Source organism: Lampetra fluviatilis, chromosome 38 (genome assembly GCF_964198595.1).
Source record: "Lampetra fluviatilis chromosome 38, kcLamFluv1.1, whole genome shotgun sequence".
Taxonomy (NCBI): Eukaryota; Metazoa; Chordata; class Hyperoartia; order Petromyzontiformes; family Petromyzontidae; genus Lampetra; species Lampetra fluviatilis.
In genome coordinates this window covers 4350814-4371324 of record NC_136312.1, presented here as the reverse complement: position 1 = coordinate 4371324, position 20511 = coordinate 4350814, and the positions used below count along the sequence as shown (strand labels likewise).

At 50.0% G+C, this 20511-nt stretch overlaps 2 protein-coding genes across 2 annotated transcripts; one reads left to right on the top strand and one right to left on the bottom strand.

The window, feature by feature from the left end:
• The first annotated feature begins 241 nt into the window (after positions 1 to 241).
• PEX26 (peroxisomal biogenesis factor 26) lies at positions 242 to 11812 on the top strand. Its single transcript, XM_078874066.1, has 7 exons — positions 242 to 559; positions 2192 to 2323; positions 3117 to 3262; positions 4348 to 4447; positions 5545 to 5684; positions 7036 to 7197; positions 8257 to 11812. The coding sequence occupies exons 1-7, from the start codon at positions 438 to 440 to the stop codon at positions 8349 to 8351; spliced, it is 897 nt and encodes a 298-aa protein (XP_078730192.1). The 5' UTR covers positions 242 to 437; the 3' UTR covers positions 8352 to 11812.
• A 345-nt stretch (positions 11813 to 12157) lies between these two features.
• CNBP (CCHC-type zinc finger nucleic acid binding protein) lies at positions 12158 to 20023 on the bottom strand. Its single transcript, XM_078874067.1, has 4 exons — positions 19693 to 20023; positions 17669 to 17731; positions 16436 to 16634; positions 12158 to 14914 (listed from the first exon to the last, which is right to left on the bottom strand). Exons 1-4 carry the CDS (start codon positions 19877 to 19879, stop codon positions 14797 to 14799), a joined length of 567 nt encoding a protein of 188 aa, XP_078730193.1. The 5' UTR covers positions 19880 to 20023; the 3' UTR covers positions 12158 to 14796.
• Positions 20024 to 20511: the final 488 nt, after the last annotated feature.

The following is a 20511-nucleotide window of genomic DNA, read 5'->3' as shown; positions in this document are numbered from 1 at the left end:
AAGGGTAACAACAACTTAAACTATTCTTATTTTCAATGACAATAAAGCGATTTGAAGCGCGTTTTATTTTTTTTGGGGGGGGCAGAGCTTTGTGACGTCATTTTTGAGGGAGGGGGGGTGTCTGACTTTTTGTGACGTCGTGTGACGAAAGGGGGGGGGGTCAAAAAATCGTCCCAAATCGCGTGACGTCATTTATGGACGGCCCCTAACAGCGAATCAACCTCCCTCCATGTTAGGTGGGGATGGGAGACCCCAGTGCAGCCCCGCGGCTGTGCAGCAGCAGCAGCGAACCAATCGCCCGCCATATTACGTGGGGTGGGTGGTGGTAGGAAAGCGCGGTGCGGTGTTTAGCTACCAAAGCACGGAGCCATAGAGAGAGAGCAGAGGGAGCGCTTCTCCCTGGGACGACATCTTCGTCGTCGTTGTCTTCTACGTCCATGTCCGTCTCGGCGACGGTGGCGGAACGCGCCAATGGACTTCTCGTGACGGGGAGATTCGAGGATCTGTGGGCGCTGTGTGAGGAGAACGCGAGGGGAGATGGAGGAGGAGGAGGCTGTGGGTAAGACGGTCTGCACAGATCTCTTCTCTCGCCGGCAACACGAGACGGACCTCGCTGCTGCTGCTGCTGTTGTTGTTGGCGCAAGGATGTAGCCATGGAGTCAACTTGGGGGGGTGGGGGGGCAAATCTTATTTTTTTATTTTTTTAAAAATAATGTTTAATAGTGTATTGTGTTACATTGCTCGGGTTATTTTTATTTTATTTTTTACAATAATGTCTAATAGTGTATTGTGTTACATTGCTCGGGTTTTCTTTTTTTTACTATAATATCTAATAGTGTATTGTGTTACATTGCTCGGGTTTTCTTATTTTTATTTTATTTTTTACAATGATGTCTAATAGTGTATTGTGTTATATTGCTCGGGTTTTCTTATTTTATTTTTTACAATAATGTCTAATAGTGTATTGTGTTACATTGCTCGGGTTTTCTTATTTTTATTTTATTTTTTACATTAATGTCTAATAGTGTATTGTGTTACATTGCTATGTTTTTATTTTATTTTTTACAATAATGTCCAATAGTATATTGTATTACATTGCTATGTTTTTTTTATCTTTTCTTGTTTCATTGTAACTAATGGCAGAGATTAGGGATTAATAAAGTACAACCATAACCACAATCATATAAACAGAAATCTACTTTATAGCAATATTTTGGCGGGGGGGAGGGGGTAATTTTGAGCATATTTGAATATTGGGAATTTAAATCCGACTTGACTATGAATGTCGAAACCGGCCTAGAGTTTAAAACTATATATAACTATATTTTTTGTATTTTATCAGGTAAGGCCCACTGCGCTATACCTTAAAGATATTTTTGTTCAGAAGCAACCTGGCCACAGATGATGGCTCAACGAAGTTAGTGGCTTATGTGGAAATGTATAGCAGCCAAATACTCTGAACGCGTGGTGATGTTGATTCTAAACGTGGAGGGGAAATCAGGAGGACCCGGAGAAAAATCCACGCGACCACGGGGAGAGAGAGAGAGACACGCAAACTCCAAATATACAGCAGCAGGCAGTCAGGGTCGGGATCGAACCCACGACCTCCTGCACACCAGGTGAGGTAGTTAACATCTCCTAGCCACCGTGATGGTGATGAGAGAGACACACAAACTCTAAATATACAGCAGCAGGCAGTCAGGGTGCGATCGAACCCACGACCTCCTGCATACCAGGCGAGGTAGTTAACATCTTCTAGCCACCGTGACGCCACAGTTTTGAACTAATTGTGCGATAAATAATTTACATACCCAGGAGAGCTCCACCAAACTCGTAGGTGTCTCGCCTTTTTATGGCAAGTGTTATTGACGAATGTGTCCAGTTATTACAGTTACAGCAGCGCAGTTGACTTAATTTACACCAAATTTAATTTGGAGCTTTCGTGACTGCAGGAATTACTCTTTGATTCTTTCGGTAAAGTCACGTATAAAGAGAAAATAATAATTAAATAATATCATACAGTATGCTGTTCTTTAATTTATAATTTTCTCTTTATACGTGACTTTACCGAAAGAACCAAAGAGTGAATTTACACCGTCAATTGCGCTTGCCATGAATTACTACCAGCGTAACGAACAATGACGATTGTAACCGGCGCTCGCTGTGCCACGGTTGGTGCCGGTCGGCGCAGGCCCCGCGCCACGCTCTGTGCCCTAGGCGTGCAGGCCCTGGCGGAGATGGAGCGCTGGGCCGAGGTGCTGCCCTGGGTGCTGGCGCAGTACGGGTCAGCGGGGAACCTGCCGGCCCAGGTGCTACAGCTGTGGTGAGCAGCGAGGCGCCAACAGCTTTCGGGAGGAGCCCGTGTCTGCGCGACGTCTCCCGCATCCGGCAGTAGCTTGCCCTGGCTGTTTGCGGAGACGCTTGATCGTGCCTTCCGCCTCGCACCCCGACTCAACGAATGCAACTCTCTCGCCTCTCCATCCGTCTCGAGACCCTTATCCGCACCTTCGTAACATTGGGCCCCGTCAAAGCCCTGATGTCCAAATGTCGTGACTAGAGTCCTCACCCGCAACCCACAAATTAAGAAACGCCCACGCTGCTCAACGCATCACCGTTCACCTTGGTACCCTGTGCCGCTCAACCACGGAACTCATCACCACCTTCACACAATGTGCTGCTCAACTCTGGAACGCATCACCTTCCCGCCCTCACACCGTGTGCTATCTACGTGACTTTACCGAAAGTTCCAAAGAATATGAATTCCTTTCGATTTAAAGCTTTCGTGACTGCAGGGATTCATCTTCTTGGTTCTTTCTGACTCAGTCAGACTCTGTCTTCTCGACAGACCTGTTCTTCACCTGAGAACGGCTGCTTGCGTTGTGGCCGAAACGTCGTGAGAATTATTTTATTATGTTTTATTTTTATTATTTCCATTCTACGTGACTTTACCGAAAGAACCAAGAAGAATATGAATTCCTGCAGTCACGAAAGCTTTAAGTCGAGATTTACCCTGTACTTGCTCAACTGTGGAAGATCTCATCATCCTACGCACTCACACTTATCGTTTTTCCTCCCCCCCCCACCACCACCCTTTCCTGACTCCGGCCACCCTCCAGCATCCTGCTCATGAGCCAGGTCGGGAAGCCCGAGATGGTGCTGGACGTGGCGTGGGCCTGGCTACAGGAGCGCGTCGCCCGCCGGAGAGCCACACCGGACGCCACGGCAGATGGCGGCGGCCACAGGCCGACCCTGACGGGAGAAGGCGAGGATAATGATAACAATCTATATTTTACACCATTGGAACCTCATTTGCCAGTAAAAAAAATGATAATTGTTTTTTTACCCTTTTATCTGGCAACAAAACTGACACCTTTTTTACGAGGAGTCATGCAAACAAAAACAACTCTGTTAATGTATGCACTGTCATTGAAGTTGGAAGCTGTCTCAGGTGTGGACCAATCAACTTCAAGGACAGTGCATACATTATCAGAGTTATGTTTTTTGTTTGCATTATGACTGCAGGTATTGTGGTCTATGCAAACATGACTCCTCGTAAAAAAGGTGTCAGTTTTGTTGCAAGATAGAAGGGTAAAAAAACAATTATCAATATATTTTATAAAGCGCCTTCCCATATTGAAGTATCTCAAAGTGCTGTACGTAAAAAAAACTATACTCACAAATATAAATAGATTCTAAGCGAAGTAGAAAGCTGATAATAGCAACATCAATGACTACTCTGGAAATGGCAATAAAATTAATAACGGATAAAAGCGACTAATAATAATTGCAGAGTAATCCAATCGGACAATAGAATTGCTTTTTACATCTCACGTTACGGATAAAGCCTGTCCAAATAGGTGAGTTTTAAGACGTGATTTAAAAAGTGACAGGTACTCGGAAATCTCAAATTGCCCAAGGAAGGGGATTCCACAATCCCGGGAGCCCTGGCTGCAGAACAGAGGTCGCAACCGGGTACCCGATACCCGTACCCTACCCAATACCTGTACCCTACCCGATACCCGTACCCTACCCGATACCCGTACCCTACCCAATACCCGGCTACCCGTACCCGGCCGGGTACGGGTACCCGTTTGCGACCCTGGTGCGGCCGGGTACGGGTAGGCCGTGAGTCACTGGTGAGTAACCGTTTGTCACTCATTTCGGGTAGGGTACGGGTAGGGAACGAGTACCCGTACCCGGCCGGGTACGGGTACGGGTACCCCATTGCGACCCTGGTGCGGCCGGGTACGGGCAAGGAATCAAAACCCGTTTGCGACCTCTGCTGCAGAAGGCTCCGTCTCCCGTAGAACGACATCATCACAGGCTTGTCCTTGGAATGTTGCGTAGACCAGACGCAGGATGGGTCGGCCCTTGTGGCGGAGCTTCACCTGACGTACGTGCTGCTCCCGCTGCGGCGGTGGGGAGAGGCGGAGGAGCTGCTCAGCAGGTGAGCCGATTCGGGAAAACTGTGGCGGCGAGCCAGCGCGCACCGCCGCGTGCGAGAGAGAACGGCCCGTGAATGACGTTGGATGTTGCGAGACTACCCTGCGCGTGACTTGGATTGACATCTCTATTTTTAACGCGAGGGGCACGTTTCGTGTATGCACGTTTGTTGAACGTCTTTCGCACCGTACGTAGCCAACAGTGCTAATCGGAGGTGCGGGGGAAGGACAACAAACTATGTTGAACTTCTTTCGCACCGTACGTAGCCAACCGTGCTAATCGGATGTGCCCTGCTGCCCAGAGTTCGTCGCACGGCAAGAAAACTGCAGCAGAAATTTAGTGTAATTAAGTTAAAACTAATGCTTCTGTGTTTGTGGCATGCTTGCTATGTGTACATGGTATGGTGTATGTCTTTGTATCTATGTGCTGTGGGGATTGGTGGACCAGTGGTTAGTTTACTGCGCTCCGAGCCTGGCGAGCTGGGTTCGATTCCCGCTTACTACAACGACGGTCACACATATCTAAGCCAGTAGGGGGCATCCCTTGGGTCGGTTCGGTCTTAAGTGCATACCTGGTGCGATGTGTAAAGATCACCACTGGGGAGACAAAGGCGTCCGTGCGTGGTGCCATGGTGGCCTTAATAGTTGACAGTTAACAGATCATGCCCAACCAGTCTGTTAACGGCTATACGGGGGATCTTTTGCCTTAGTATCTGCACCGGTTGGACACATGTACGATGGACAAGAGGACATTTTAAAAGTGTGTTGTTCGGGGAAAAAATGGAAGGAAACAGGAAAGAGAAGAGGAAGACCTCGCAGAGAACGGCTTGACGATGACATCACAAGAGATCGGTGCCAGAAAGATGTGGTCACTACTTGAGCATATTGGCACAAGACAGAGAGGAAAGTGGAAACAAATGACGAAATGTGCATTGGACACCTACGGGCTAACTGTCCATGGATCGTGACGATGATCTGCGTGTATGCGTTGATCTGCATGCGTTTATGCATGTTGTCTCATCGTGTGCATGTAAAGGTCTGTACGCCTGTGTGTGTTTGTTATGGTTGGTGTGTGTGCGTGTGTCTGCATGTGCGCTTGCAGCATGACCGAGGTGTGGGAGAGCTGGCGGGGAGACCGGGCCCAGGTCTTGCTGCAGGAAGCAAGAGAGAGGGCGGCTTCTGTGCCCAAACAGAGGCCATGTGACCAGCAGCAGCAGCCACCACTGCCCGCCCAGACAAATGGTACCAGCCCACCTTCCCACAACAGTGCAGAGTTATGCTTCACCGTCAAGTCAATTTCAATCGGGATAGACCATTATATTATTGCTGCCGAGGTAAAACAGGTAACACATTCCCGCGGAGGGAGCTGGTAGGAACGTTGGGTTGCTCGGTCAATGGCCAGGGTCAACGGCGGCGTGGTGTATTCCGCAAATATGCCCGACTGTGAGGGCGGGCACAAGCCGGCGTGAGTAGGTTAAACGTTGAGTTTTATAAGGGCACCACGGGGTGACCAGCCCCTCCCCACCCAGCCCCACCCCCTCCCCACCTAGCCCCACCCTCCCCACCCAGCCCCTCCTCACCCTCCCCACCCAGCCCCTCCCCACCCCACCCAGCCCCACCCTCCCCACCCAAAAACCACCCTCCCAACCCAGCCCCTCCCCACCCTCCCCTCCCTCCCTCCCCACTCAGCCCCTCCCTCCCCAGCCAGCCCCTCTCTGCACGACAGACACAATAATCCCCTGTGGGCTGGTGTAACCAGGAGGTTCCTACCAGTATTATTGTGCAAAGCTCTTTATCAATCCACCACTGGATGGTCTCCGATGTTGGCGGTTGTGGGGATTGTTTGACCGCTCAGTGCGGTTTGGTGGTTGTAGAGGTGGTGGCGCGGGGCACTCAGGACCAGTGGGGCTCACCGAAGGTCCGATTCTGCTCTCGCTCAGGAAAAGGTTTCCCCCATACCTGGCCTACAGGATGCGATTGCAGTGACCACACAAATCAAGGAGTGGAAGACGTTCATCGTGCCTCGTCCGTCGGCCGCCATGCGACAACCGATGGAAAGGAGCGCGACTCTTGCTTGTTTGCTGCTCGCAGCGAGATTACGACACCCTCGGTGCTCGAGGTGTCGTGGTGGTGGTGGTGGTGGTGGCGGCAATAGTGATGGTGGGGTCATCGAGGTGCGATGATGTTGGTGGCGGTATGGCCATAATTGGGACTTGCCGATAATTACCGGTACCAGCAGGTGTCAAGGTCGGCCTTTGTGGAGGTTCGTCAAGGACGCTGCTGCTGGGGAGTTGGAGGCAGTGGCCCTCCAGCAACAACGGAGGGCACAGGAGCGACACAACAACGAGCGGCGCGCCGGGCAGATAACACAGTTGGCACAGTGGGAAGTACAGTTGGTGCATCTGCCAGCCATCTCAGTCAGTCAACCCATGCTGCCTGGGTCTGTTCTGTGACCGCCTGCCAACGGGCCTTTCGACACTTCGCGTGGCCTCAAAGTCCACCTAGCCCGGCACAAGCGCTGTGGTGACGTTCACCGCCACTCGGTGACGAACAGCAGCTGTAAATGTTGATAACTTTGGCGGTGTTGTTCCAGGCGATGGCATTAGCAGCAGCAGCAGCAGCAGACCCGTTAACGAGCGTTGGGGCCGCGTGTGCCGGACCCTTTTGGCCGTGATGTCGGTGGCCGGAGCCCCCGTTCGCCAAGCCGCCCTCTTCCTCTTCCTCCTCTCCATGCTGCTCTTCCAACTCGACCCCGGTGAGGATTTTAACTTTCCCAACACAGGCCTCAGGGGGCAGTCGAGCCCGCGTTTCAAACCCACTGAGTAACATTGCCTCCGAATGAAAAGCCATTCCCATATGCAGTAGGGGTGCTTGCCGCTGGGGATCCCCTAGGCCAGTGTTCTTCACTAATTTTCAGAGGGGGGGCCACTTTCGCCAATAAGACATCGTCAGTGTGAGGGCCGCCATACAATTGAAACCATTGGGGTTTGACAGCAGCACGATGACGATGTTTTCACATTTTTATATTGTCGTGGGCCGCAGTAAAGGCCACCAGTGCTAACCTAAAAGTGAATTTTCTGATCAAATAAGCAATGAAGCGGTGCTCATCTCTCAACAGGCCTCAGTCAATTGTGGAAACATTGCTATGGTAGGTGCCAGTCTACCCATAGGACCACTGTTGACGTCCCCACAAAGTGGTACATATTTTATTGGCCCCCGGAGGGATGATGTGCCGAGCGAACTCCTTGACCAGGATTTGAATTCGCAACCTTACCGCTCACCAAGTCACCTGGCCCGACTGCCACAGGGCGACGGACAGAGGTCGCAACCGGGTACCCGATACCCGTACCCCACCCGATACCTGGCTACCCGTACCCGGCCGGGTACGGGTAGCCGTTTGCGACCCTGTTGCAGCCGGGTACAGGTACGGGTAGGCCGTGAGTCACTGGTGAGTAGCCGTTTGTCACTCATTTCGTGTAGGGTACGGGTAGGGAACAGCTACCCTTACCCGGCAGGGTACGGGTACCCATTTGCAACCCTGGTGCGGCTGGGTACGGGTAGGGAACGACTACCCGTACCCGGCCGGGTACGGATACGGGTACCCATTTGTGACCCTGGTGCGGCCGGGTACGGGTAAGGAATCAAAACCCGTTTGCGACCTCTGGCGACGGATGGGTCGAGACGAGACGCGAGGCGATGATACACCAAAGCATTCCCCCAACAGCCCAATGATAAACACAATCCCTTAACCCCCTTAACGTCACGTCTGCAACGGGAGACGTTGGTAATAGTTCCAAGTGTTTTTCCGTCGCAGCGTCACCTGCTGCCCTGCGCCCCACTTCGGCCCTGGTGAGGATGCTGGTGCGGGCCTGGAGAGCCACGATGGGGCGGCTGTACCCCACGCACTGATCCAACCCGACGCGGCCGTTTAAGGACAGAGCAGCACGCACAGTGGAGTGGCGAAGAGGCAACAATATCACCCCACCACCTAAGATGACCGTCCGCCGGATTTGGGGGAAAGCGTGACCTGGCCAATAATTTTGTCGTCGTTTCGTGCGTTGAATTTCTGTCGCACCGTACATAGCCAGCCGTGCTAAATGGGAAGTGCGTGATCTATCCACGACTAGATGAAGGCTTCCCCCAAACCGTCGCACTCGCGGTCTCGTGAAGCATGAACACGCGAGAAAGCCGATGCAAACATGGTGGGGGGGGGGGTCCCGATTCGATACGAGCACTTCGTCTCTGTTGTACATCTCGCAAGTTTTAATCTGCCGAGTTCATTCCATCCAAAGTGATTCCTGCTACGAGCGAATGAAGCATTGCGGTGTTGCTCATTCTCATGTTTACAGCCCGAGCTGGGCAGTGGTGTAAATTCCACGTTCCCAAGCCGGATGAAAACTCACAATATTCCAACTGTGAGACATTTGCTCTCCCCGACCGACGTGGCCAGCTCTCCTAGATTGAATCCGGTATGTCACAATACAACTCAAGATTAAAGTGGATTATTTTGCTAATGAAACACAAATGAATTATTATCCGCGATTTACGCAATCACATTATGCTCCTTCAGTTAAACGGGACAGACCACGCCGTAGAAAAACACCGATTGCAAGATCCCGGTATTGAATCGTGAGCCAGAAGCGTGAAAATGTATCGAATCGGCAGGCGATTAAACACGCAACTGTAAATAATTTCCAAAGAGCTGTAAATAAATGCCTCTTTGCCAAAGGAACAAGCATTGGTTGTTGTAGATTAATCCTGCATTTGGCAGCCATGCCTGAAAGGTGGGTAGGGGCAACTACGGACGCCTGCAATCACCAGCACAGATGGCAGCGAGGGTTGGTAGATCACAAAACTCCCTTCCCATGAGCGTTGTGGTACAGCAAAATGTGGACTCCGCCTGTTCCATCTCTACAAGCTTGCCTCTCGCACGCTTGGGTTTCCGCCATGTAACCCATTGGCTCAATACACACAAGTACATCGTGCTTAACCTTTACAGCAGCCTTACACCCTTTGGTTCTGGAGCTTAAAAAAATGTGATGGGTTTGATGAAACAAAGTAGTTGTACGTACGTGCTCGTGTTCAATTTGTTTCGATGATTTACCTTCTAAACAAAATCCGGCACCCCCAGAAAGGACATCTCGCACCCCAGGTTAGGAACCATTGCCCTTGTATATAGAGGACCGCAAACCTTTGGCAATTGTTGGTGCCGACTCCGTGGCTTCTGCCTTCCCGCTTACCTGTGGTTCCTCAAGCCTCCGAGTTGCTCTCTTGAAGAGTAGGAGTTGGAATTACTAAATATCGCACGTTTTTCCAGACTGCCAGGGAAAGTGCTGTTTGCGAGCACCTATTAAGGTCAACACAGAAAACAGTAGGGTGGTGTGGCGTTCACAACGCCTGGTTCCCAACGTCTTCCCAGCTAAATTTCGATTTAAGGCTTTCGTGACTGCAGGGATTCATCTTCTTGGATCTTTCGGTACAGTCACGTAGAAGGGAAATAATAAAAATAAAACATAATAAAATAACGACGTTTCTTTCGGTAAAGTCACGTAGAAGGGAAATTATAAAATAATACAAATAAAACATAATAAAAGAATTCTCACGACGTTTCGGCCACAACGCAAGCAGCCGTCCTCAGGTGAAGAACAGGTCTGTCGGAAAGACAGCTTCTGAATGACGCTGTCTTTCGGAAAGACAGCGTAATGTTTTATTATTTTTATTTTATTATTTCCCTTCTCCGTGACTTTACCGAAAGAACCAAGAAGATGTCTTCCCAGCTGTTTGCACACCGCACCAGGCCTGGCTCAGTTTTTATTTGCACGGACATGCAACTCTTTACCTATGGGCACGGCATGGGCAGAGAGGGAGCGAGGTCAAGGATTTAACGGTTGGAATAAAAATGAATGCGAGGGATCAATGGGTACTTGTAGGAAAATCGAAAGACCATATGACTGGGCCAAGTTGTCCGGGAAGAGGGGCGCACGCAGAAGTGGGCGTGCATTTTCAGAGGTGGCGAGGGAAGGGATTCAAAAGTGGGGGTGGGTCACACGTGACAACTTATTACAGGTGGCTAGAGCGAATTTAGACATGGTTTTTGTAGCAATCACCATTTGAAATTCAATGGATGGCTTTAGGAGACCCGGTGTATACTGGGGCTGAACGATTAATCGATTTCAAATCGAAATCGCAATTTTAAACAATGCGATTAGCAAATCACAAAGGCTGCAATTTTTTGCGATTTGAAAAGTCCTATTTTCTTATTGGAATCATTTTATTTTTTATTATAACTTTATTTAACTTAACAATTGTTCTATGTTTAATTGTTCTATTTCGATTAGAACATTTTAAATACATTTTGGAAGCAATTGATATATTTTAAGTGCTCATCCTTGCATTAGCATATAGAGCAGTTCATTTTTTTATGGTATCATGTGGTAATGCTTCACGTTTTAAATCTATTACACAGTGAATATTGAACTGAAGCTTCAGTTTAAATTTTTTTTATCGCAAATCAAATCGCAATGTCAGAAAAATCGCAGATATTTTCCCCAAAACATTCAGCCCTTGTGTATACCGCTCGGATGCCATGTCGGTCCGGTTCTCGTCAATGAACGTGAACTTTCGGCGCGTTTGAGCGTTGTTCGCAATCTTCCGGAAGACAGTTCACCCCAGCGGTACGCGACCACCACACGGAGCGGACAGGCGACACCACCAGCCATGCAGAACCATCGTCCAGAAACAATCTCGTCAACAAGCCCACGCCGTGCCCGACGGATTTGAGCAGCTTTCTCTGCTTCACCCAAAAACAGGCTCATCCTACAGAAGAACGATTTTAAAGCAGCGTGCTCCAAATAAATACCGCTTCTCGCTCGATGAGCACACGCATACGCCGTTGTAATTCATCTTCTTGGTTCTTTCGGTAAAGTCACGTAGAAGGGAAATAATAAAAATAAAACATAATAAAATACAATTCTCACAACGTTTCGGCCACAACGCAAGCAGCCGTCCTCGGGTGAAGAACAGGTCTGTCGGAAAGACAGCGTCTGAATGAACACCACCAAGCTTGGCAGCGTATATTTAAGCTGGGTTAGGGGAGGAAGGGCGCCTTAACAAAGGAATTTGCATATCAGCAGAGGAATTTAGCACATTTATGAAAAATGGAATTCTTATTAAAGAGCGCCCGTATTGCCAGACTTTCTCCCGATTATAAAAGACTTCATGACAAATACCCCAAAATGTAAGGCGTGCCTGAACAATCCGGAGAATATGGTGACAAATGAACTGGCGGCGTTATTCACGGCCAGGAGAAGAACTCGAGTCACCAGGTTCCAATAGCAGAGCACAAACCACTGCCGTCACCCACGGAAACTAAAAAAAAAATTAACCCGTAAAAACAAAGTTTTTCACTATAAATCCTTTATATGCGTGGCGGTTAGAGTCCTCTCGTCCTCTGGCTTGAGATGGCTGCCACCTATGGGTCAGATGATTGCAATTGGTAATTAAATATAATATTTGTCCTAAAAAGTGTAACATTTTGGAAAAAAAATTTTCACGAACATTGTCACGCACAACGAGTCTGTGTGCAAAATGTCAGCTCGATTGGATAACGGGAAGTGGGTTAAAAAACGACCGAAAGATTTGCACGGTCGTAAGCAAGCAAGCGAACTTAATACAAAGGATTTTAAAAAAATAGACGCGCATGCGAGTGCACCAAATCCCCTTCCTCCTGCAGTTTTATTGACAAGTACAGTTCAAATAAAGCGCTACAAACAAGGAACTAGTCTTTTATACTTAACTCATCATTCGTTTAAAAAAAAGTTTTTCCCTCTTCTCAATTTGCCACGATGTAACCAAAGCTAAGTTGCTCCTTATGGAGGTTCCAAATAATACAAAATGTCCGAGGCAATTAAATATTTCATTTGTGGGACACTTTTTTTTTCCAGGGGTGTACTTAACTCCGTGACTGGGGGTACCAATCAATCCGAAATCGGTGCTACTTAGGATGTCGAAATGCAGCGATGACGATTGCGCCGAAACCCTGAACGTTCACACGCACCGTCGTGCATCGTGTAAAGCTCGTCGAGATGAGTCGATTGCCGCATCGCCGACCATCGACAGCCTAAAAATGACTGCATCACGGACATTATGCAAGAGCCGGGGTACCGCCATAAGGTTCAGTTGTACAAAAATAACGCTCGCCAAACTTCGGCGAAGTGATCAATCGACACGACACCACCACTGGCACAAGCGAGGCCCACGCTTCACGGTGTTCGTGTGCGCGCGGTGCACCGCCACCCATCGCTGTGATGCCTCCTCCCAGTTTCGAGCCGTTTGCACTGGAAGCTGATAAAAGTAACATTGTGTACCTTCGTAAAAAAAAAAAAACTTGTTTCTCTGGTCCATGCTGCCATCCAATGGTCACTTGGTTCACGTCGCAACAGTTAGGAATTGCCTTTGGGGCCAAAGAACGTTCCGCATGTTTCGCTCCGTGCTAAGCGGAGGTATGCAGAGTTGAAAAGGATTTGAAATTCGAAGGGGAGGGCAGTTAAAACGGTCTTTTGAGCTGGAAGCATTTGGTTCCTTTTTGCCAAATAACTCTATGACCCCCCCCCCCCGCTGCCACCCTCTGCGAGGTGGTTGCCCAGCCGATCCCTCCCTTCCCGTGTCGCCCGTGGCGGTGGTTGTCCCCTTTGGCTGCACCGTTGAGCTGAACGCCGCCATTGGCAGTGCAGAGGTCACGGAGCCGCTCCATCGTCTCAATTGTACTACCCCGAGACGTTCACATGCGGGATTATAACGAGGTGTACGGCAATGTATTTATATATTAAGTTACGTTACTTGTCTGGAGGCTCAAACACATTTTTTCTTAATTTTAGCCGGTGGATAAAACGTTTTTTCAGCTCGCTCCCGAGATGCAGAAAAAACCGTGAGGCTCATGGGTAGTGGGCGGGGGAAGTTGGGTGGCAGGGGTGGGCAGTATCGAAACCTCTCTGCATCGCGTTCCGTGGCCCCAACGGGAATTGTCAAGATAAAACCAAGTGACCAGTGGCGTGGACGCAGAGAAAACTCCTGCTGTAGTCTTCACCGCCCACTCCAGCCAGATCGTACGCATAATCCGCATACCACCCCTCTCTTCTGTGGGATCCTAACCCATCCCACAGTTTCTGCTCAGAACCCACATCTGGTATGGTCACAATTCTGGATAAAAACCGATATGGTTGAGAACTCACGTCTGGTATGAATGTGCATCCACTGCAAATCATTTTAACATGTGAACCCATGTTCTGTTTAGAACCTACATCAGGAATAGCGGACACTCCAGGTCAAAACCTATTTGGCTGGAAGCCCCGTCCCTATCTGAAACCACATCTGTTCAGAATCCCACTCCACATCATCAGGACCCTATGTATCCTGAACCTATTTAGCCACATCCGTTCAGAACTGACATTCGTTCAGAACCGACATCTGTTTCAGTACGCAACGCCTGGTCAAAAACCAGTTTGGCGTTAAACCCAAATCCAATCTGAACCCATGCCTGGTCAGAGCCTCTTTGGCCTGAACCCAGATCCATTTTTAACTGCCATCCGTTCAGAACTTTCTGATCTGAAACCACATCTGTCCAGAACTTCCATGATCTGAACCCACATCTGTTCAGAGCCCACGCCTGGTCAGGACCCTTCTTGGCCCGAACCCACGCCCTAGCTTGGTTCTACGGCGTGGCCGGGCCTGCAAGCACAACCCGCGCTCCCCGTTACTGCTGCTGCTGCTGCTGCTCCAATGGAAACCGGTGTGAGAAAAAGACGGAGAGGTGCCGCCCGCTGACGGCGCTTCTCTGGTTGAGACGGCGCCCAAGTGGTGGGGAGAGACGGAGGGAGGGGAGGGAGGGGAGGGAGGGGGCCCACGAGCAGGGAGCCGAAGCGAGGGAGGGGCGCGTCACACGGGGTTAACCACATCGTCTCCCATCTCCCTGCTGATCCCTCGAATAGACACCCACGCCACCTCCCGAGAGACACATCAAACACAACCATTAAAGCCCCAGAAAGGAGGAAAAGGGAGTGGGGGGGGGGTTTACGCTTTCGTAATTTTTTTCATCGTTGAAGTAAATTTAATATAGCACACACCTCTACCAAGCTAAACAAAGGGGGGGGGGGGGTTAGGGCCGGTAAACTCGGTGGGAAAAAGAAAGAAAAGCTCAAAAACAGCAGCCCGTTCCTCCTCCTCCGCGCGGTTTATCCACTGGCGGCGACACTTGCGTGCGCCCCCCTCCCCCCGAACTCTTTCCCCCGCCTCGTTGGGGGCGAGAGAGGGGGGGCGGGGGCGGGCGGGACGGAAGGGGCGGCCCCGGCTGCTCTTCTCAGGCCGTGGCCTCGATGGAGCAGTCCCGCGCCAGGTGTCCCGCCTCGCCACAGCGGTAGCAGTTCACCTCGCTCGCCTTGCTGCAGTTGATGGCCACGTGGCCAGTCTCGCCGCACCTGACACAGACAGAGATCGCAACCCGCACACCGTACACTTCAACAGGCTGTCGTCGTTGGGGGAAAGTTCTGTACGCGAGCAGCACCTATGAATATTCTTAGGTTTTTTCGGTAAAGTCACGTAGGTAAAAAATGTAAATTAATAAAAGTAAAATAAAAATAAAATAAATAAAATTATTTTATTTTACTTTTATTAATTTTAATTTTTTATCTACGTGACTTTACCGAAAAAAACCTAAGAATATGAATCCTTGCAGTCACGAAAGCTTCAAATCTAGAAGCACCTATGAAGGCCGGTACGGCGCACGAGCTAGTGGGGGTGTGTGGCCGGCACAAACCCCGGCCGCCTTTGTCTCCCCAGTTGCTGATGTTTACACACCGTGCCAGGTACTCATTTTAAGGGCGTCAATCCAAGGGCAGTGGTTCTCAACCGGGGGATACGTGGACCCAGGGGGGTACGTGAAGTAATTTATAAATGTGTGAAATTACATCGCACATAATAGTCATTGATTGGTAAATAATCACGTATGAATCTGCCAATATAAAATAACTATGATAGATTTTACATCCATATGGTTAACCTAGAACCATGTTGGCTCAAGCAAGGGGGTACTCGGTTGAAACAAATCAATAGAAGGGGAACAGCAGCAACAACAAAAAGTTTGAGAACCACGAATCTCGGGGAGGCCCAGCACCAGTTCAGATAATCGCCGTCACGTTGATGTTGGCTGCGAGCTGGAATCGAACTCTGGTCGCTGGGTTCGTGGCCCAACGTGGAACAAAAAAATCGGTGCACCGCCGCTCCCCACACACGCGTACGTGAACATGCACCGATGAACACACGCGCAAACGTGGACACACCCACAGACGCACACGATGCGGTGTGTGTGACCTTCCAGCGGTGCAGAAAACCCTACAAGCGGAGTCCCGCACCTAAACAACTGGTTACCCGCAATCGAATCGCTTACGCACGGATGTCTCCACAACCGGTTGCGAGCAGCTGCGCAACGTGGTGCTCACAGCTGAGACCGACTCGACTTTTCAAGCTTCGAGATGCTCAGCGATTTGTAGCAGAGGTAGTCCGTCACCACGCAAAACATTTGCTCAGCTACGATCGGCCGTTCCGATCCCAACGTGGGTCGGGGGGTGGGCGCTACTATAGAGGGGCTGTCTGGCCAGACACGACGGTTCTCCTTCTTGGTTCTTTCGGTAAAGTCACGTAGAAGGGAAGTAATAAAATAATAAAAATAAAACATAATAAAATAATTCTCACGACGTTTCGGCCACAACGCAAGCAGCCATCCTCAGGTGAAGACCAGGTCTGTCGGGGAGACAGCGTCTGAATCCCTGCAGTCACGAAAGCTTTAAAACGACGGTTCTCGTCGTACAACTACTCACTCGGATGCTAACAAAGCGGTCGCAAGCGACGACGAAAGCCGCGGTGACGGTTTCGGGAAAGTATTCCTCCGGCGCACGTCCCGGTCTGGGGCCGCGACCCCGCGACCCCGCACCCCAACCTACCGGTAGCACTTGACCTTGGTGCACTCCTTCTGGATGTGGCCGAAGCCACCGCAGGTGTAGCACTTGTGCTCGTCGGCGTGCTCGCAGTCACGTGCCAGGTGGCCCGGCTTGCCGCAGTTGTAGCAGCACTGCTCGCGCTCCTTGCGCGGAGCGCTGCAGTCCTTGGCGATGTGGCCGCTCTTGCCGCAGTTGTAGCAAGCTGGGGGGGTTAGGGGTGGCAGGCGGGAGAGGCGGGAGGGGGACAAAGACGAGGGTGACGTCTCGCTGCTGCTGCTGCTCGTCGCAGAAGATGCGAGTCTCCCTAGCCAATGGTGGAGCCAGGAGTGTCAGGTAGGGGGGCAAACCCTCCAGCAATGAAAAGTGATAGTTGTTAGTGAATAAGGACTGGTCCCTTGGTTTTTATTCGACGCGTGTTCGGCGATGGCGCAGCCATCGATCGAGGCTCGAATTAGAACCGCGTGTGATCGGCATCGCGCTCCCTGAAGGTGTTTGCCTTCAAGGAAGTCGTGGACTGTGTACGCAACTGCGCACAATTCTGTGAGTCACTTATAACTGCTTTGCCGTTACTTATTGTCAATTATGGACTCAGACTATTGTCCTATCATCTCAGAGTCCCTGGCACATAATAATATGCTACACAGTGGCAGTGGGGGTCGTAAAATGCCGATTTATCTATTACTGATAAACCCCAATGATCCGATCGAAATTAGGGATTTGGCTCGTATGCATGCTGAACTTCTTTCACACCGTACTTAGCCAACCGTGCTCATCGGAGGTGTGGGGAAAGGACAAACTAAACACAAGAATCAGTTCTAAATGAGTTTTCTATCTAGATTTAAAAGTACGTACAGTCTGCTCAAGGTAATACTGGGGATCATTACCTCGTGTGTCCAATCAAGACTGGCCAATGTGGAGGAGGCTCGTGAAGGATTTTACTGGGCAGGTGGAGGCATTCGCCACCCTCCAAAAACAAAAGACAGAAGTGACGTTCACGAGTGGAGCGCCGGGTGGCTAAGACACAGCAAGCTGGCACAGTGGGCAGCATAGGTGGTGGTGCATTTGCCGGTTATCTCAGTTAACCTCGAGCAGCACCTCGGCCTGTCACATGACCTCCTACGACATTTCACATGGCCTCACAGTGCACTTAGTGTGACACAAGCTCCGTAGTGGCTAACGGCGGCTGGAGCTGCTGCTGTTGCGTGCAGTTGTATGCATGCGTGTGCATGATTGTACCATCTTCCTGCAGCTCGCAATCCTTCGCCAGGTGGCCCGACTCTCCGCAGCGGTAGCAATTATCTGCGAGCACAGGTGAACGAAGTCAGTCAAGAGACACCGTCAACCCAAACACCGCACGCATTTCCACAGGGACCCAGAGACGCTCCCCCCACCCCAGTCTCGAACACTGGGCCCCCTACACAGAAAAAAAAAGAGAGAGATTATGTCACCCATAAGAATACAGTAAAACCTTGGATTGCGAGCATAATTCGTTCCGGAAACATGTTTGTAATCCAAAGCACTCGTAGATCAGTTGTGATCACGTGACGCTCGGCAGACAAAGCATATACACGTACTACTCGTATTGCAAGACCTCGCTCGTTTATCAAATTAATATTTGTTTCAAAAATTTGCTCGTCTTGCAAAACACTCGCAGACCAAGTTGCTCGCAATCCAAGGTTTTACTGTATGGCTGCTGGGTGGATTGTGACATCGCAGGATCGTGTGAGGTGGCGGCCTGGGGAAGCATTCATCCTGCAGTGGATCAACCATGGCCCATGTCGGGAATCGGATTAGGACTTGCGGCTGGTGAAAAACTGTAACCGGGTGTGCAATGGCACACACACACACATATATAATTAATTTACATGCGTATAATTAACACGTTCCTTCGGAGTGGGCAGGTGGGAACTTGGTTGGACGGCGCATTCATGCAATTCGTGTCACGCGGCGCAAGCTGCGTGGGGCGGCGCGTCACGTGGTGCTGAGCCTGCCCGAAGCGCTCTTTGAAATACAAATCGAGGGCGTGGCAATGCATGACAGACAGACAAATAATCCCTGGTGGGCAGTGTGGAACTGTTGTTCCTACCTGTATTACACACATAAATATAAATACGATAGATATTATTGAGAAAGTATTTCTCCATTATGTTCAGGAATACGTATGATTAGAACAATCCAAAAAAGTCAAACCATGCGGTTAGCGTACAATCTCCACAAATAAGAATGTGAGAAGTTCTAGAAGAATGATGGTCATGATGCTGTGTGTGACGACAACCGATGATGGTGTGATGATGCTTCGGAATGGTCAAGAGATGTGGTTAGTGGACACATCCTCCGAAGATGACAGCTTGATGCAAGAAGTTCTGGAAGGAAGCTGGGATTAAGCCCAAGAGACGGAAAAAGATGCTGCTTGACAATATAAAACAACTTCTTGGTTCTTTCGGTAATTTCATATTATTGTTTTATTTTTATTATTTTATTATTTCCCTTCTACGTGACTTTACCGAAAGAACCAAGAAGATGAATCCCTGCAGTCACGAAAGCTTTAAATCGAAATATAAAACAACACTACATTAATGACGTTTCAAGCAATGGCCCGTCCTGATATCAGATCAATAACGGTTGGAACGGAGCAGTCCGAGCCAAGGACCTGCTATTAGGCCGAGGACGACAGAAAAACACACTCGTTCTAGATTTGAAGCTTTCGTGACTGCAAGGATTCATACTCTTTGGTTTTGTCGGTAAAGTCACGTAGGTAAAACAATAAAATAAAATAAATGAAAACTAAATGAAATCACGACGTTTCGGATTAAGGAAGTTTGTGTTGCCTCCGAAACGTCGTGATTTAATTTAGTTATTTTATTTATTGTTTTACCTACGTGACTTTACCGAAAAAACCAAAGAGTATAACAGACAAAGACCCCCCATATAGCCTTAACAGACTGTAGGGGCAAGTGCTGTTAGCGAGCACCTATGAAGGCCGGAACGGTACACGAGGCGGTGGGTGGCCAGCACCACGCCCGACCGCCTTTGTCTCCCTAGTGGCGATGTTTACACACCGCACCAGGTACTCAATTGAGGCCGAGTCGACCTAGGGGAGGCCCAGGACCGGTTCAGATAATCACCACTGGTGTTAGCATGAGCGGGAATCGAACTCGGGTCGCTGGGTTCATAGCGCAGCGCGCTGACCGCTACACTACCGCTCCCCAGTATAACACACTCGCTCGCACACAACAAGACCATCGCCCGCAAGTTCTCACCTCGTCCGCCAGCGAAGCCTCCTCTCCCGCCACGATTCCTCCCACGTCCACGGCCCCCCCCAACGGGGCCCGGCCCGGGTGCCCCGGGTCCCCCGGCAACCCCGGTACCCCCGGTACCCCCGGCTGTGGGACACTCACGGGCCCAGTGGCCTGTGCGGCCACATTTGAAACACTCGTTACTGCTCATGCCCTTCGCCTGCCGCTCTCCCTTCACTCCCGCTCCTCTCCTCACCGCTCCTCACCACTCCTCCGCTCCTCACCACTCCTCCGCCCCTCTCCACTCCTCCGCCCCTCTCCACTCCTCCGCCCCTCTCCACTCCTCCGCCCGCACCTGCCCTGCGTGGGGAGCGATAGTAGCAATGTCACACTTGCAATATTCTTGGGTTTTTTTCGGTAAAGTCACGTAGGTAAAATCATCAGCCGCACCTTAACAACTCTTAGAACCTCCCAGTTCAACCATTCTACACAACAAAGACTCATTCCTGGCAGCGGTTTCAGCCGCACCACCTCTACATAACAAAAGGCTCAGTCCCTTTTACACGCACCTTTACATCATCCGCACCTAGTTTACACAACAGAGGCTCATTCCTAACAGCGTGCTTCAGCCGCACCGAACCTCACAAAAATAATATTCAGGGCCTACCTTGGCTCCTCCCACCCTCAACCAGTATATATGCAGGTACGGTTTTCTTGGTATTTCTCTCACTTGATACAGCTATCGTGCTGTGACGGTTCCACCTGAAGACGGAAGCTTGTGTTGCTTCCGAAACGTCGTGGTTTTTTATTTTATTTTTATTTTACGTTTATTAATTTAAATTT

What these genes read in the sequence shown, in the direction of transcription:
- CNBP (XM_078874067.1), bottom strand. Translation starts at nt 19,879, where the DNA reads ATGAGCAGTAACGAGTGTTTCAAATGTGGCCGCACAGGCCACTGGGCC. An exon ending in AGGCTTCGCTGGCGGACGAG is followed by an intron (nt 17,732 to 19,692) that starts GTGAGAACTTGC and finishes CTGTGCTCGCAG; the next exon opens with ATAATTGCTACCGCTGCGGA. An exon ending in ACCAAGGTCAAGTGCTACCG is followed by an intron (nt 14,915 to 16,435) that starts GTAGGTTGGGGT and finishes TGTCTGTGTCAG; the next exon opens with GTGCGGCGAGACTGGCCACG.
- PEX26 (XM_078874066.1), top strand. Translation starts at nt 438, where the DNA reads ATGTCCGTCTCGGCGACGGTGGCGGAACGCGCCAATGGACTTCTCGTG. An exon ending in GCCCAGGTGCTACAGCTGTG is followed by an intron (nt 2,324 to 3,116) that starts GTGAGCAGCGAG and finishes GCCACCCTCCAG; the next exon opens with CATCCTGCTCATGAGCCAGG. An exon ending in GCGGAGGAGCTGCTCAGCAG is followed by an intron (nt 4,448 to 5,544) that starts GTGAGCCGATTC and finishes GTGCGCTTGCAG; the next exon opens with CATGACCGAGGTGTGGGAGA.